The 14,631-nt window shown below is 50.5% G+C and overlaps 1 protein-coding gene across 1 annotated transcript in view; it reads right to left on the reverse strand.

Annotated features, from left to right (window-relative positions):
- The window catches only part of LOC140720903 (NACHT, LRR and PYD domains-containing protein 3-like), a 64,635-nt gene that overhangs the window by 5,239 nt on the left and 44,765 nt on the right, over positions 1-14,631 (reverse strand). The window contains exon 7 of the mRNA XM_073035747.1: positions 880-966. Coding sequence (XP_072891848.1) covers positions 880-966 — 87 coding nt within the window. The remainder of the gene's footprint in view (positions 1-879; positions 967-14,631) is intronic.

A 14,631-nucleotide genomic window follows, 5' to 3' on the forward strand; every position in this document is an offset into this window, starting at 1 on the left:
GGAATTTCTTTACTCAGAGAGTGGTAGCTGTGTGGAGCGAGCTTCCAGTAGAAGTGGTAGAGGCAGGTTGGGTATTGTCATTTAAAGTAAAATTGGATAGGTATATGGACAGGAAAGGAATGGAGGGTTATGGGCTGAGTGCCGGTCAGTGGGACTAGGTGAGAGTAAGCGTTCGGCACGGACTAGAAGGGCCAAGATGGCCTGTTTCCGTGCTGTAATTGTTATATGGTTATATATGCAGCTATACAGGACCCTGGTCAGATCCTACTTGGAATACTGTGCTCAATTCTGGTCGCCTCACTATAGGAAGGACGTGGAAACCATAGAAAGGGTGCAGAGGAGATTTACAAGGATGTTGCCTGGATTGTGGTGCATGCCTTATGAGAATAGGTTGAGTGAACTTGGCCTTTTCTCTTGGAGTGACGGAGGATGAGAGGTGATTTGGTAGAGATGTACATGATAATGAGAGGCATTGATCATGTAGATAGTCAGAGGCTTTTCCCCAGGGCTGAACTGGCTAACATGAGAGGGCATAGTTTTAAGGTGCTTGGAAGTAGGTACAGAGGAGTTGTCAGGGGTAAGTTTTTTTACACAGAGAGTGGTGAGTGCGTGGAATGGGCTGCTGGCGGCGGTGGTGGAGACGGAAACGATCGGATCTTTTAACTCCAGGAAGGCTACATGGAGCTTAGAAACATGGAGGGCTATGGGTAAAACCGAAGTAATTCTAAAGTAGAAACATGTTCGGCACAGCTTTGTGGGCCGAAGGGCCTGTATTGTGCTGTAGATTTTCTATGTTTCATTGTTTCTACTGATCACATTAATGTTCAGTGTCAGACACCCAGTGACTGTAAACACAATCTCCCACAGTCTGGTACTTACCCCAGTTTCTGTATTTTACACTCCGGGTTCCTCAGAGCCGCAGACACCAGTTTCACTCCTGAATCTCCCAGGTCATTCCGCCCAAGTCTAAACACAAAGAGACAGATTGATGAACAAAGTGATTCAAACCGTGGGTCTGGGGGAATTTCTCTCACTTGGATATTTCAGGAAACATTAAACCCTTCAGTAAATCACTGATCGGAGTTCCCATCACTATCAATGTCCCTCACTGACCAGCTCCAGTGTATTCACCGAATGTCGGTAATTTCGTCTGTCGGTGTGACTCTGTAAACTCCACATATTCTGTCCCATTCCCCGATGGCTAAACAAAACGTTCCCGACAGAAAAGCAGAAATGTCAATGGGACACAGTGAAATAGACGCACCCGAGCTAAAGGGATGGGGAAGAGAGATCCCACAAGAAGAGTGGGGGATGGGAACAGAGGCCCCACACGAGAAAGGGTGATGGTGAATAGAGATCCCACATGAGGAAGGGGGATGGGGGAGAGAGATCCCGCAGGAGGAAGGGGAATGGGGGAGAGGGATCCCATAGGAGGAAGGGAGATGGGGAAGAGAGATCCCACAGGAGTTCGGATGGACGAGAGATCTGAAAGTAGGAAGGGGGATGGGGAAGAGAGATCCCACAGGAGGAAGGGGGATGGGGAAGAGAGATCCCACAGGAGGGGGGATGTGGTAGAGAGATCCCACAGGTGGAAGGGGGAAGGGGAAGTGATAGATCCCTGAAGAGGAAGGAAGATGTGGAAGGGAGACCCACAAGAAGGGTGGGGTATGACAACAGAAGCCCCACAGAAGAAAGGTAGATGGGGAATAGAGATCCCACAAGAGGAAGGGGGATGGGGAAGGGAGATCCCACAGGTGGAAGGGGGACAGGGAAGAGAGATCCCACAGGAGGAGGGGGGATGGGGAAGTGAGATCCCACAGGAGGAAGGGGGACGGGGAAGAGAGATCCCACAGGAGGAAGGGGGATGGGGAAGTGAGATCCCACAGGAGGAAGGGGGATGGGGAAGAGAGATCCCACAGGAGGAAGGGGGACGGGGAAGGGACATCCCACAGGAGGAAGGGGGACGGGGAAGGGGCATTGCACAGGAGGAAGGTCGAAGGGGAAGGGAGATCTCACAGGTAGATTGCTACCCATGCCTCGTGCTAGTGAGGCTAGAAATAGGAAGATAATGCAGCTAAATACGTGGCTGAGGGGATGGTGCATGAGGGTGGGGTTCATGTTTCTGGACAATTGGGCTTTCTTCCAGGAGAGGTGCGACCAGTTCGAATTGGACAGTTTGCACCTGAACTGGAGGGGACTAATATCCTTGCCGGTAGGTTAGGCAAGTTCTGCTCAGGGGGTTTTAAACCAGATTGTAAGTGGAGGGTGCAGTGTGTTAGAGCTGATAGTGATGTGGAGGAGGATACGGGTCATGTGAGGACTGCTTGTATAGACAGATATCAAATGTTTGTACGTGATAGAAATGTTCTCAGGTACATCTATTTCCATACGAGGAGTATTGTAGGTAAGGCAGATGAGTTTAGGTCGTGGATTGGCACATGATGATATCGACATCATTGCTATTAGTAAGACTTGGTTGCAGGAGGGGCAGGACTAATAACTATATAAACATATAACAATTACAGCACGGAAACAGGCCATTTCGGCCCTTCTAGTCCGTGCTGAATGCTTACACTCACCTAGTCCCACTGACCCGTACTCAGCCCATAACCCTCCATTCCTTTCCTGTCCATATACCTATCCAATTTTACTTTAAATGACAATACCGAACCTGCCTCTACCACTTCTACTGGAAGCTCGTTCCACACAGCGACCACTCTCTGAGTAAAGAAATTACCCGCCATATTACCCGCCATATTCCCCTTAAACGTTTGCCCCCTAACTCTCAACTGATGTCCTCTTGTTTGAATCTCCACTATTCTCAATGGAAAAAGCCTATCCACGTCAACTCTATCTATCCCCCTCATAAGTTTAAATACCTCTATCGTCCCCCCTCAACCTTCTATGCTCCAAAGAATAAAGACCTAACTTGTTCAATCTTTCTGTGTAACTTAGGTGCTGAAACCCAGGTAACATTCTAGTAAATCTTCTCTGTACTCTCTCTATTTTATTGACATCTTTCCTATAATTCGGTGACCAGAACTGTACACAATACTCCAAATTTGGCCTTACCAATGCCTTGTACAATTTTAACATTACATCCCAACTCCTATACTCAATGCTCTGATTTATAAAGGCCAACATACCAAAAGCTTTCTTCACCACCCTATCCACATGAGATTCCACCTTCAGGGAACTATGCACCATTATTCCTAGATCACCCTGTTCTACTGCATTCTTCAAAGCCCTACAATTTACCATGTATGTCCTATTTGGATTATTCCTACTAAAATGCAGTACCTCACACTTATCAGCATTAAACTCCATCTGCCATTGTTCAGCCCACTCCTCTAACTGTTCTAAATCTCTCTCAAACTTTTAAAACCTACTTCATTATCCACAACGCCACCTACCTTAGTATCATCTGCATACTTACCAATCCAATTTACCACCCCATCATCCAGATCATTAATGTATATGACAAACAACATTAGACCCAGTACAGATCCCTGAGGCCCACCACTAGTCACCGGCCTCCAACCTGACAGTTATCCACCACTACTCTCTGGCATCTCTCATCCAGACACTGTTGAATCCATTTTACTGCTTCAGTATTAATACCTAACGATCAAATCTTCCTAATTAACCTTCTGTGCGGAACCTTGTCAAGGGCCTTAATGAAGTCCATATAGACAACATCCACTGCTTTACCCTCGTCAACTTTACTTGTAACCTCTGCAAAAAATTCAATAAGGTTTGTCAAACATGACCTTCCATGCACAAATCCATGATGACTGTTCCTAATCAGACCCTGTCTATCCAGATAATTATATATACCATCTCTAAGAATACCTTCCATTAATTTACCCACCACTGACGTCAAACTGACAGGCCTATAATTGCTAGGTTTACTCTGGGAACCCTTTTTAAACAATGGAACCACATGAGCAATACGCCAATCCTTCGGCACCATCTCCGTTTCTAATAACATTTGAAATATTTCTGTCAGAACCCCTGCTATTTCTACACTAACCTCCCTCATGGTCCTAGGGAATATCCTGTCAGGATCCAGAGATTTATACACTTTTATATTCCTTAAAAGTGCCAGCTTCATGTTCCGGGGTTCTGTTGTTTCAGACCTGATGGGGGTAGGGATGAAAGGAGAAGGAGTGGCATTACTAGTCAGGGAGAATCTCACAGCTGTGCGTAGACGGGACAGCCTGGAGGGCTTGTCTATAGAGGCCATATGGGTGGAGAGTGAGGAACGGGGAAAATGTGAGCACACGAATAGGGTTGTATTATAGACCACCCAATAGGCAGAGAGAATTGGAGGAGTAAACCTGTAGAGAGTTAGCAGACCGATGTAAGAAACAGAAAGTTGTAATCGTAGGGGATTTTAACTTTCCACATATTGACGGGGACTCCCACTCTGAGAAAGGGTTAGATAGCGTGGAGTTTGTCAAATGTGTTCAGGAAAGTTTTCTAAATCAATATATTGAGGTACCAACGAGAGAGGGTGTAGTACCTGATCCCCTATTAGGGAACCAGACAGGTCAGGTGACAGAAGTATATGTAAGCAAACATTTTGGGTCCAGTGACCTTAATGTCATTAGTTTCAAGATAATTATGGATAAGGATAGGACTGGTCCACCAGTTAAGGTTCTGAATTGGAGAAGGGCCAATTTTGTGGAAATGAGAGAGGATCTGGGAAAAGTGGATTGGGATAAGTTGTTTTCTGGCAAGGATGTGTTCAGTAAGTGGAAGGCCTTCAAGGGTGAAATTTTGAGAGTGCAGAGTTTGCATGTTCCTACCAGGATTAAAGTCAAAGTTAACAGGCATAGGGAACCTTGGTTTTCAAGGGATATTGGTGATCTGGTTAAGTAGGTGTTTAGCAGGTATAGGCAACAAGGAACAAATGAGGTACTTGAAGAGTATAGAAAATGTAAGGGAATACTAAAGAAGGAAATCAGGAAGGCAAAAAGAAGACATGAGGTTGCTTTGGCAGATAATGTGAAGGTAAACCAGAAGGGTTTCTACAAGTATATTGAGAGTAAAAGGATAGTAAAGGACAAAATTGGTCCCCTTGAAGATCAGAGTGGTCGTCTATGTGTGGAGCCTCATGAGATGGGGGAGATCTTAAACCGTTTTTTTGCGTCAGTGTTTACTCAGGAAACTGGCATAGCGGATATGGAATTAAGGCAAACAAACAGTAGTGTCATGGAACATATAGAGATTAAAGAGGACGAGCTGCTTGCTGCCTTACAGTGAATACAGGTAGATAAATCCCCCGGGCCTGACATGATATCTCCTCGGACCTTGAGAGAGACTAGTGTAGAAATTGCAGGGGCACTGGCAGAAATATTTAAAATGTCCTCAGCCACGGGTGCGGTGCCAGAAGATTGGAGGGTAGCTCATGTTGTTCCGTTGTTTGAAAAAGGCTCCAAAAGTACACCAGGTAATTACAGGCCAGTAAGCCTGACATCAGTAGTAGGTAAATTATCAGGAGGTGTTCTGAGAGATCGGATATACAAGGATTTGGACAACCAAGGGCTGATTAAAGATAGTCAACATGGCTTTGTATGTGGTAGATCAAGTTTAATGAATCTTGTAGTGTTTTTCGAGGAGGTTACCAAGAATGCATATGAAGGAAAGGCTGTGGATGTTGTCTGCATGAACTTTAGTAAGGCCTTTGACAAGGTCCCACACATAAAAGGTCAGTTCAGAAGGTTCAGACACTAGGTATCCATGGAGAGGTTGTAAACTGGATTCGAAATTGGCTGAGTCGGAGAAGACAGAGAGTGGTAGTGGATGATTGCTTCTCAGACTGAAGGCCTGTGACTAGTGGTGGGTCTCAGGGATCTGTGCTGGGACCATTGTTTGTTGTCTATATCAATGATCTAGATGATAATGTGATAAATTGGATCAGCAGGTTTGCTGATGACACTAAGATGGAGGCGTTGTGGACAGTGAGGAAGGCTTTGAAAGCTTGCAGAGGGATCTGGACCAACTGGAAAAATGGGCCAGAAAATGACAGAAGGAATTTAGAACATATGACATATAACCATATAACAATTACAGCACGGAAACAGGCCATCTTGGCCTTTCTAGTCTGTGCCGAATGCTTTCTCTCACCTAGTCCCACCTACCTGCACTCAGCCCATAACCCCCCATTCCATTCCTTTCCTGTCCATATTACTATCCATTTTTTTTTAAATGACAAAATTGAACCCGCCTCTACCACTTCTACTGGAAGCTCGTTCCACACAGCTACAACTCTCTGAGTAAAGAAGATCTTCCTTGTGATACCCCTAAACTTTTGTCCTTTCACTCTCAACTTATTCCCTCTTGTTCGAATCTCCCCTACTCTGAATGGAAAAAAGACTATCCATGTCAACTCTATCTATCCCCCTCATAATTTTAAATACCTCTATCAAGTCCCCCCTCAACCTTCTACGCTCCAAAGAATAAAGACCTAACTTGTTCATTAGGTGCTGAAACCCAGGTAGTATTCTAGTAAATTTACTTAGTACTCTCTCTATTTTGTTGACATCTTTCCTATAATTCGGTCACCAGAACTGTACACAATACTCTAAATTTGGCCTTAACAATGCCTTGTACAATTTTAACATTACATCCCAACTCCTATACTCAATGCTCTGATTTATAATGGCCAGTATACCAAAAGCTTTCTTCACCACCCTATCCACATGAGATTCCACCTTCAGGGAACTATGCACCATTATTCTTAGATCACTCTGTTCTGCTGCATTCCTCAATGCCCTACCATTTACCATGTATGTCCTTTTTGGATTATTCCTACCAAAATGTATCACCTCACACATATCAACATTAAACACCATCTGCCATCTTTCAGCCCACTCTTCTAACTGGCCTAAATCTTTGAACAACAAGCTTTGAAAACCTTCATTATCCACAACGTCACCTATCTTAGTACTATCTGCATACTTACTAATCCAATTTACCATTCCATCATCCAGATCATTAATGTATATGACAAACAACATTGGACCCAGTACAGATCCCTGAGGCACACCACTAGTCACCACTTTAATGCAGACAAGTGTGAGGTGTTGCATTTTGGAAGGACAAATCAAGGTAGGACATACACAGTAAATGGTAGGGCACTGAGGAGTGTGGAGGAACAAAGGGATCTGGGAGTTCAGATACATAATTCCCTGAAAGTGGCGTCACAGGTAGACAGGGTTGTAAAGAAGGCTTTTGGCATCCTGGCATTCATAAGTCAAAGTACTGAGTATAGGAGTTGGAATATTATGGTGAGGTTGTAAAGGGCATTGGTGAGGTCAAATTTGGAGTATTGTGTGCAGTTCTGGTCACTGAATTATAGGAAGGATATAAGTATGGTTGAAAGAATGCAGAGGAGATTTACTAGGATGTTGCCAGGTCTTCAGGAGTTGAGTTACAGGGAAAGATTGAACAGATTACGACTTTATTCCTTGGAGCGCAGAAGAATGCGGGGGGATTTCAAAGAGGTTGACAAAACTCTGAGGGGTATAGACAGGGTAAATGAGAATAGGCTCTTTCCACATATATTAGGAGAGATAAATTACAGGAGGACTTGGCTTCAGGGTGAAAGGGGAAAGGTTTCGGGGGAAATTCTTCACTGAGAGAGTGGTGAGAGTGTGGAACGAGCTGCCATCGAATGTGGAAAATGTGGACTCACTCTTAAGCTTTAAGAATAAATTGGATAGATACATGGATGGGGGCGGTCTGGAGGGTTATGGACTGGGTACAGGTCACTGGGACAAGCGGAATAAAGTTTCAGCACAGAGCATAAGGGCCAGATGGCTTGTTTTCTGTGCGCTGGTGTTTTATGATTCTATGAAGGGCTGTGGGGAGGAGAGTTCACTCAGGCGTAAGGGCGAATGGGAAGAGAGCTCCCACAGGAGGAAGGGAAATGGGGAAGAGAGACCCCACAGGAGGATGTGGGAAGGGGAAGAGAGATCCCACAGGAGGAAAGAGGAAGGAGAAAAGCGATCCCACCGGAGGAAGGGGGATGGGGAAGAGAGATCCCATAGGAGGAAGGTGGATGGGGAAGAGAGATCCCACTGGAGGATGGGGGAAGGGGAATAGAGATCCCACAGGAGGAAGGTGGATGGGGAAGAGAGATCCAACTGGAGGATAGGGGAAGGGGAATAGAGATCCCACAGGAGGAACGTGATGGGGAAGGGAGATCCAACAGCAGGAAGTTGTTGCGGAAGAAAAGCCCAGAGGAGGAAGTGGAATGTGAAGAGATGTCCAACAGAAGGAAGAGGATGGGAAAGAGAGTACCCAGAGGAAGAAAGCTGGTGGGGAAGATAAATCTGACAGGGAAGAGACATTACATAGCAGGAAGTGGGATGGGGAAAGAGATCCCACAGGAAGAAAGGGAGTGGGGAAGATAAATCCCACAGGAGGAAGGAGCATGGGGAAGAGAGATCTCACAGGAGGAAGGCGGATGAGTAGGAGAGATACTTCAGGAAGTGGGGACATGGAACAGAGGAACCACAGGAGGAAGAGGAGTGGGGAAGAGAGATCCCACTAGGAGAAGGGGGGATGGGGAGTAGAGATCCCAGAGGAGGAAGGGGGATGGGGAAAAGCGATCCCACCGGAGGAAGGGGGATGGGGAAGAGAGATCCCACAGGAGGAAGGGGGATGGGGAAGAGAGACCCCACCGGAGGAAGGCGGATTAGGAAGAGAGACCCCACAGGAGTAAGGGGGATGGGGAAGAGAGATCTCACAGGAGGAAGGGGGATGGGGGAAGAGAGATCTCACCAGAGGAAGGGGGATGAGGAAGAGAGAACCCACAGGAGGAAGTGGGATGGGGAAGAGAGATCCCACAGGAGGAAGGGGGATGGGGAAGAGAGACCAGACAGGAGGAAGGGGGATGGGGAAAAGCGATCCCACCGGGGGAAGGGGGATGGGGAAGAGAGATCCCACCGGAGGAAGGGGGATGGGGAAGTGAGATCCCACAGGAGGAAGGGGGATGGGGGAGAGAGACCCACCGGAGGAAGGGGGATAGGGAAGAGAGATCCCACAGGAGGAAGGGGGATGGGGAAGAGAGACCCCACCGGAGGAAGGCGGATTAGGAAGAGAGACCCCACAGGAGTAAGGGGGATGGGGAAGAGAGATCTCACAGGAGGAAGGGGGATGGGGAAGAGAGATCTCACCAGAGGAAGGGGGATGAGGAAGAGAGACCCCACAGGAGGAAGTGGGATGGGGAAGAGAGATCCCACAGGAGGAAGGGGGATGGGGAAGAGAGACCATACAGGAGGAAGGGGGATGGGGAAAAGCGATCCCACCGGGGGAAGGGGGATGGGGAAGAGAGATCCCACCAGAGGAAGGGAGATGGGGAAGTGAGATCCACAGGAGGAAGGGGGATGGGGGTGAGAGACCCCACCGGAGGAAGGGGGATGGGGAAGAGAGATCCCACAGGAGGAAGGGGGATGGGGGAGAGAGATCCCACAGGAGGATGTGGGATGGGGAAGAGAGATCCCACAAGAGGAAGGGGGATGGGGGAGAGAGATCCCACAGGAGGAAGGGGATGGGGAAGAGAGATCCCACCGGGGGAAGGGGGATGGGGAAGAGAGACCCAACAGGAGGAAGGGGGTAGAGAGATCCCACAGGAGGATGTGGGAAGGGGAAGAGAGAACTTCCAGGGTGAAGGGGGATGGGGTAGAGAGAACTCGCAGGGGGAAGGGGGATGGGGTAGAGAGATCCCACAGGAGGAAGGGGGACGGGGAAAAGAGTTCCCACAGGAGGATGTAGGATTGGGAAGAGAAATCTCACAACAGGAAGGGGGTTGGGTAAGAGAAATTCCACAGGACAATGGGGCATGCCAAGAGAGATCCGGCAGGAAGTGGCAGGTATTCGAAACAAGGCCCTACAGGAGTAAGGGGATGGGGAAAAGAGATACCACAGGAGTAAGGGGATGGGAATGGAGATCCCGCAGGAGGAAGGGGGATGGGGAAGAGAGTTCCCAGAAGAGGAAGGGGGTTGGGGAAGAGAGATCCCACAGGAGGAAGCGGGTTGGGGAAGAGAGATCCCTCAGGAGGAAGGGGGATGGGGAAAAGAGATCCCAGAGGAGGAAGGGGGATGGGGAAAAGAGATCCCACAGGAGGAAGGGGGATGAGGAAGGAAGATCCCACAGGTGGATGGGGGATGGGGAAGAGAGATCCCACAGCAGGATGTTGATGGGGAGCAGAGAGTGCACAGGTGGAAGGGGATGGGGAATAGAGATCCCACAGAAGTAAGGGGATTGGGGAAGATATATCCCTAGGAAGAAAGATGGTGGGGAGGAGATATCCCACAGTTGGAAGGAGAATGGGGAAGAGAGATCTGGCAGGAGGATGTGGGATGGGGAAGAGAGATACTTGTGGAGGGACAAGACAGATCCCACAGGAAGAGGGGGCGTTATGATGACCCACAGGAGGAAGTGGAATGGGGAAGAGCAATCCCTCAGAAGGAAGGGGGTGGTGACAATAGATCCCACAGAAGGAATGGGAATGGGGAATACAGATCCCATAGGATGATCAGGCATGGGGACGAGAGATGGGACAGGAGGAAGTGGGTGGGGAAGCGAGATCATACAGGAGGTTGGGGGATGAGTAGGAGAGATCCCATAGGAGGAAGGGGGATGGGGAAGAGAGACCCCACCGGAGGAAGGCGGATTAGGAAGAGAGACCCCACAGGAGTAAGGGGGATGGGGAAGAGAGATCTCACAGGAGGAAGGGGGATGGGGAAGAGAGATCTCACCAGAGGAAGGGGGATGAGGAAGAGAGAACCCACAGGAGGAAGTGGGATGGGGAAGAGAGATCCCACAGGAGGAAGGGGGATGGGGAAGAGAGACCAGACAGGAGGAAGGGGGATGGGGAAAAGCGATCCCACCGGGGGAAGGGGGATGGGGAAGAGAGATCCCACCGGAGGAAGGGGGATGGGGAAGTGAGATCCCACAGGAGGAAGGGGGATGGGGGAGAGAGACCCCACCGGAGGAAGGGGGATAGGGAAGAGAGATCCCACAGGAGGAAGGGGGATGGGGAAGAGAGACCCCACCGGAGGAAGGCGGATTAGGAAGAGAGACCCCACAGGAGTAAGGGGGATGGGGAAGAGAGATCTCACAGGAGGAAGGGGGATGGGGAAGAGAGATCTCACCAGAGGAAGGGGGATGAGGAAGAGAGACCCCACAGGAGGAAGTGGGATGGGGAAGAGAGATCCCACAGGAGGAAGGGGGATGGGGAAGAGAGACCATACAGGAGGAAGGGGGATGGGGAAAAGCGATCCCACCGGGGGAAGGGGGATGGGGAAGAGAGATCCCACCAGAGGAAGGGAGATGGGGAAGTGAGATCCCACAGGAGGAAGGGGGATGGGGGTGAGAGACCCCACCGGAGGAAGGGGGATGGGGAAGAGAGATCCCACAGGAGGAAGGGGGATGGGGGAGAGAGATCCCACAGGAGGATGTGGGATGGGGAAGAGAGATCCCACAAGAGGAAGGGGGATGGGGGAGAGAGATCCCACAGGAGGAAGGGGGATGGGGAAGAGAGATCCCACCGGGGGAAGGGGGATGGGGAAGAGAGACCCAACAGGAGGAAGGGGGTAGAGAGATCCCACAGGAGGATGTGGGAAGGGGAAGAGAGAACTTCCAGGGTGAAGGGGGATGGGGTAGAGAGAACTCGCAGGGGGAAGGGGGATGGGGTAGAGAGATCCCACAGGAGGAAGGGGGACGGGGAAAAGAGTTCCCACAGGAGGATGTAGGATTGGGAAGAGAAATCTCACAACAGGAAGGGGGTTGGGTAAGAGAAATTCCACAGGACAATGGGGCATGCCAAAGAGAGATCCGGCAGGAAGTGGCAGGTATTCGAAACAAGGCCCTACAGGAGTAAGGGGATGGGGAAAAGAGATACCACAGGAGTAAGGGGATGGGGAATGGAGATCCCGCAGGAGGAAGGGGGATGGGGAAGAGAGTTCCCAGAAGAGGAAGGGGGTTGGGGAAGAGAGATCCCACAGGAGGAAGCGGGTTGGGGAAGAGAGATCCCTCAGGAGGAAGGGGGATGGGGAAAAGAGATCCCAGAGGAGGAAGGGGGATGGGGAAAAGAGATCCCACAGGAGGAAGGGGGATGAGGAAGGAAGATCCCACAGGTGGATGGGGGATGGGGAAGAGAGATCCCACAGCAGGATGTTGATGGGGAGCAGAGAGTGCACAGGTGGAAGGGGATGGGGAATAGAGATCCCACAGAAGTAAGGGGATTGGGGAAGATATATCCCTAGGAAGAAAGATGGTGGGGAGGAGATATCCCACAGTTGGAAGGAGAATGGGGAAGAGAGATCTGGCAGGAGGATGTGGGATGGGGAAGAGAGATACTTGTGGAGGGACAAGACAGATCCCACAGGAAGAGGGGGCGTTATGATGACCCACAGGAGGAAGTGGAATGGGGAAGAGCAATCCCTCAGAAGGAAGGGGGTGGTGACAATAGATCCCACAGAAGGAATGGGAATGGGGAATACAGATCCCATAGGATGATCAGGCATGGGGACGAGAGATGGGACAGGAGGAAGTGGGTGGGGAAGCGAGATCATACAGGAGGTTGGGGGATGAGTAGGAGAGATCCCATAGGAGGAAGAGGGGATCCCATAGGGGAAAGTAAATGCCACGGGAGGAAGGGGGACGGGGGAAGCGAGATCCCATCCGATGTAGGGGATTGGGAAGAGAGATCCCACAAGAGGATGGGGAATGGGGAAGAAAGATGTACAGGAGGAAGGGAAATGGCGAAGCAAGATCCCGTAAGAAGTGGAGGGATGGAAACAGAGCCCCCACGGGGGTCAGATGGATGGGGAAGAGTGATCCCACTGTAGGAAATGTGATATTGAAGAGAGATCCCACAGGAAGAAAGGGGTGGGGAGTTTAAATCACACAGGAGGAAGGGAGTTGGGGAAGACAGATCCAACAGATGGAAGTGGGATGGGAACAGAGGCCCCAGAGGGTGAAATGGGATGTGGAAGAGAGATCCCACAGGAGCATGGGGGGTGGAGAAGAGAGATTCCACTGTAGGAATGGGGATGGGGAAGAGAGATTCATCAGGAGGAAGGGAGCTGGTGATGAGAGATCCCACAGGAGGAAGGTGTATAGGGAACAGAGAGCCCACAGGAGGAAGTTGTATAGGGAACAGAGAGCCCACAGGAGGAAGGGAGATGGGTAGAGAGATCTCACTGCAGGAAGGGGGATGGGGAAGGGAGTTCCCACAGGAGGAAGGGGGATGGATCGAGAGATCTCACAGCAGGAAGGGGGATGGGGAAGAGAGATCCCACAGGAGGAAGGGGGATGGGGAAGAGAGACCCCACCGGAGGAAGGGGGATTAGGAAGAGAGACCCCACAGGAGTAAGGGGGATGGGGAAGAGAGATCTCACAGGAGGAAGGGGGATGGGGAAGAGAGATCTCACCAGAGGAAGGGGGATGAGGAAGAGAGACCCCACAGGAGGAAGTGGGATGGGGAAGGAAGATCCCACAGGTGGATGGGGGATGGGGAAGAGAGATCCCACAGCAGGATGTTGATGGGGAGCAGAGAGTGCACAGGTGGAAGGGGATGGGGAATAGAGATCCCACAGAAGTAAGGGGATTGGGGAAGATATATCCCTAGGAAGAAAGATGGTGGGGAGGAGATATCCCACAGTTGGAAGGAGAATGGGGAAGAGAGATCTGGCAGGAGGATGTGGGATGGGGAAGAGAGATACTTGTGGAGGGACAAGACAGATCCCACAGGAAGAGGGGGCGTTATGATGACCCACAGGAGGAAGTGGAATGGGGAAGAGCAATCCCTCAGAAGGAAGGGGGTGGTGACAATAGATCCCACAGAAGGAATGGGAATGGGGAATACAGATCCCATAGGATGATCAGGCATGGGGACGAGAGATGGGACAGGAGGAAGTGGGTGGGGAAGCGAGATCATACAGGAGGTTGGGGGATGAGTAGGAGAGATCCCATAGGAGGAAGGGGGATGGGGAAGAGAGACCCCACCGGAGGAAGGCGGATTAGGAAGAGAGACCCCACAGGAGTAAGGGGGATGGGGAAGAGAGATCTCACAGGAGGAAGGGGGATGGGGAAGAGAGATCTCACCAGAGGAAGGGGGATGAGGAAGAGAGAACCCACAGGAGGAAGTGGGATGGGGAAGAGAGATCCCACAGGAGGAAGGGGGATGGGGAAGAGAGACCAGACAGGAGGAAGGGGGATGGGGAAAAGCGATCCCACCGGGGGAAGGGGGATGGGGAAGAGAGATCCCACCGGAGGAAGGGGGATGGGGAAGTGAGATCCCACAGGAGGAAGGGGGATGGGGGAGAGAGACCCCACCGGAGGAAGGGGGATAGGGAAGAGAGATCCCACAGGAGGAAGGGGGATGGGGAAGAGAGACCCCACCGGAGGAAGGCGGATTAGGAAGAGAGACCCCACAGGAGTAAGGGGGATGGGGAAGAGAGATCTCACAGGAGGAAGGGGGATGGGGAAGAGAGATCTCACCAGAGGAAGGGGGATGAGGAAGAGAGACCCCACAGGAGGAAGTGGGATGGGGAAGAGAGATCCCACAGGAGGAAGGGGGATGGGGAAGAGAGACCATACAGGAGGAAGGG

The sequence above is a fragment of the Hemitrygon akajei genome, unplaced genomic scaffold (assembly GCF_048418815.1).
Source record: "Hemitrygon akajei unplaced genomic scaffold, sHemAka1.3 Scf000048, whole genome shotgun sequence".
NCBI lineage: Eukaryota > Metazoa > Chordata > Chondrichthyes > Myliobatiformes > Dasyatidae > Hemitrygon > Hemitrygon akajei.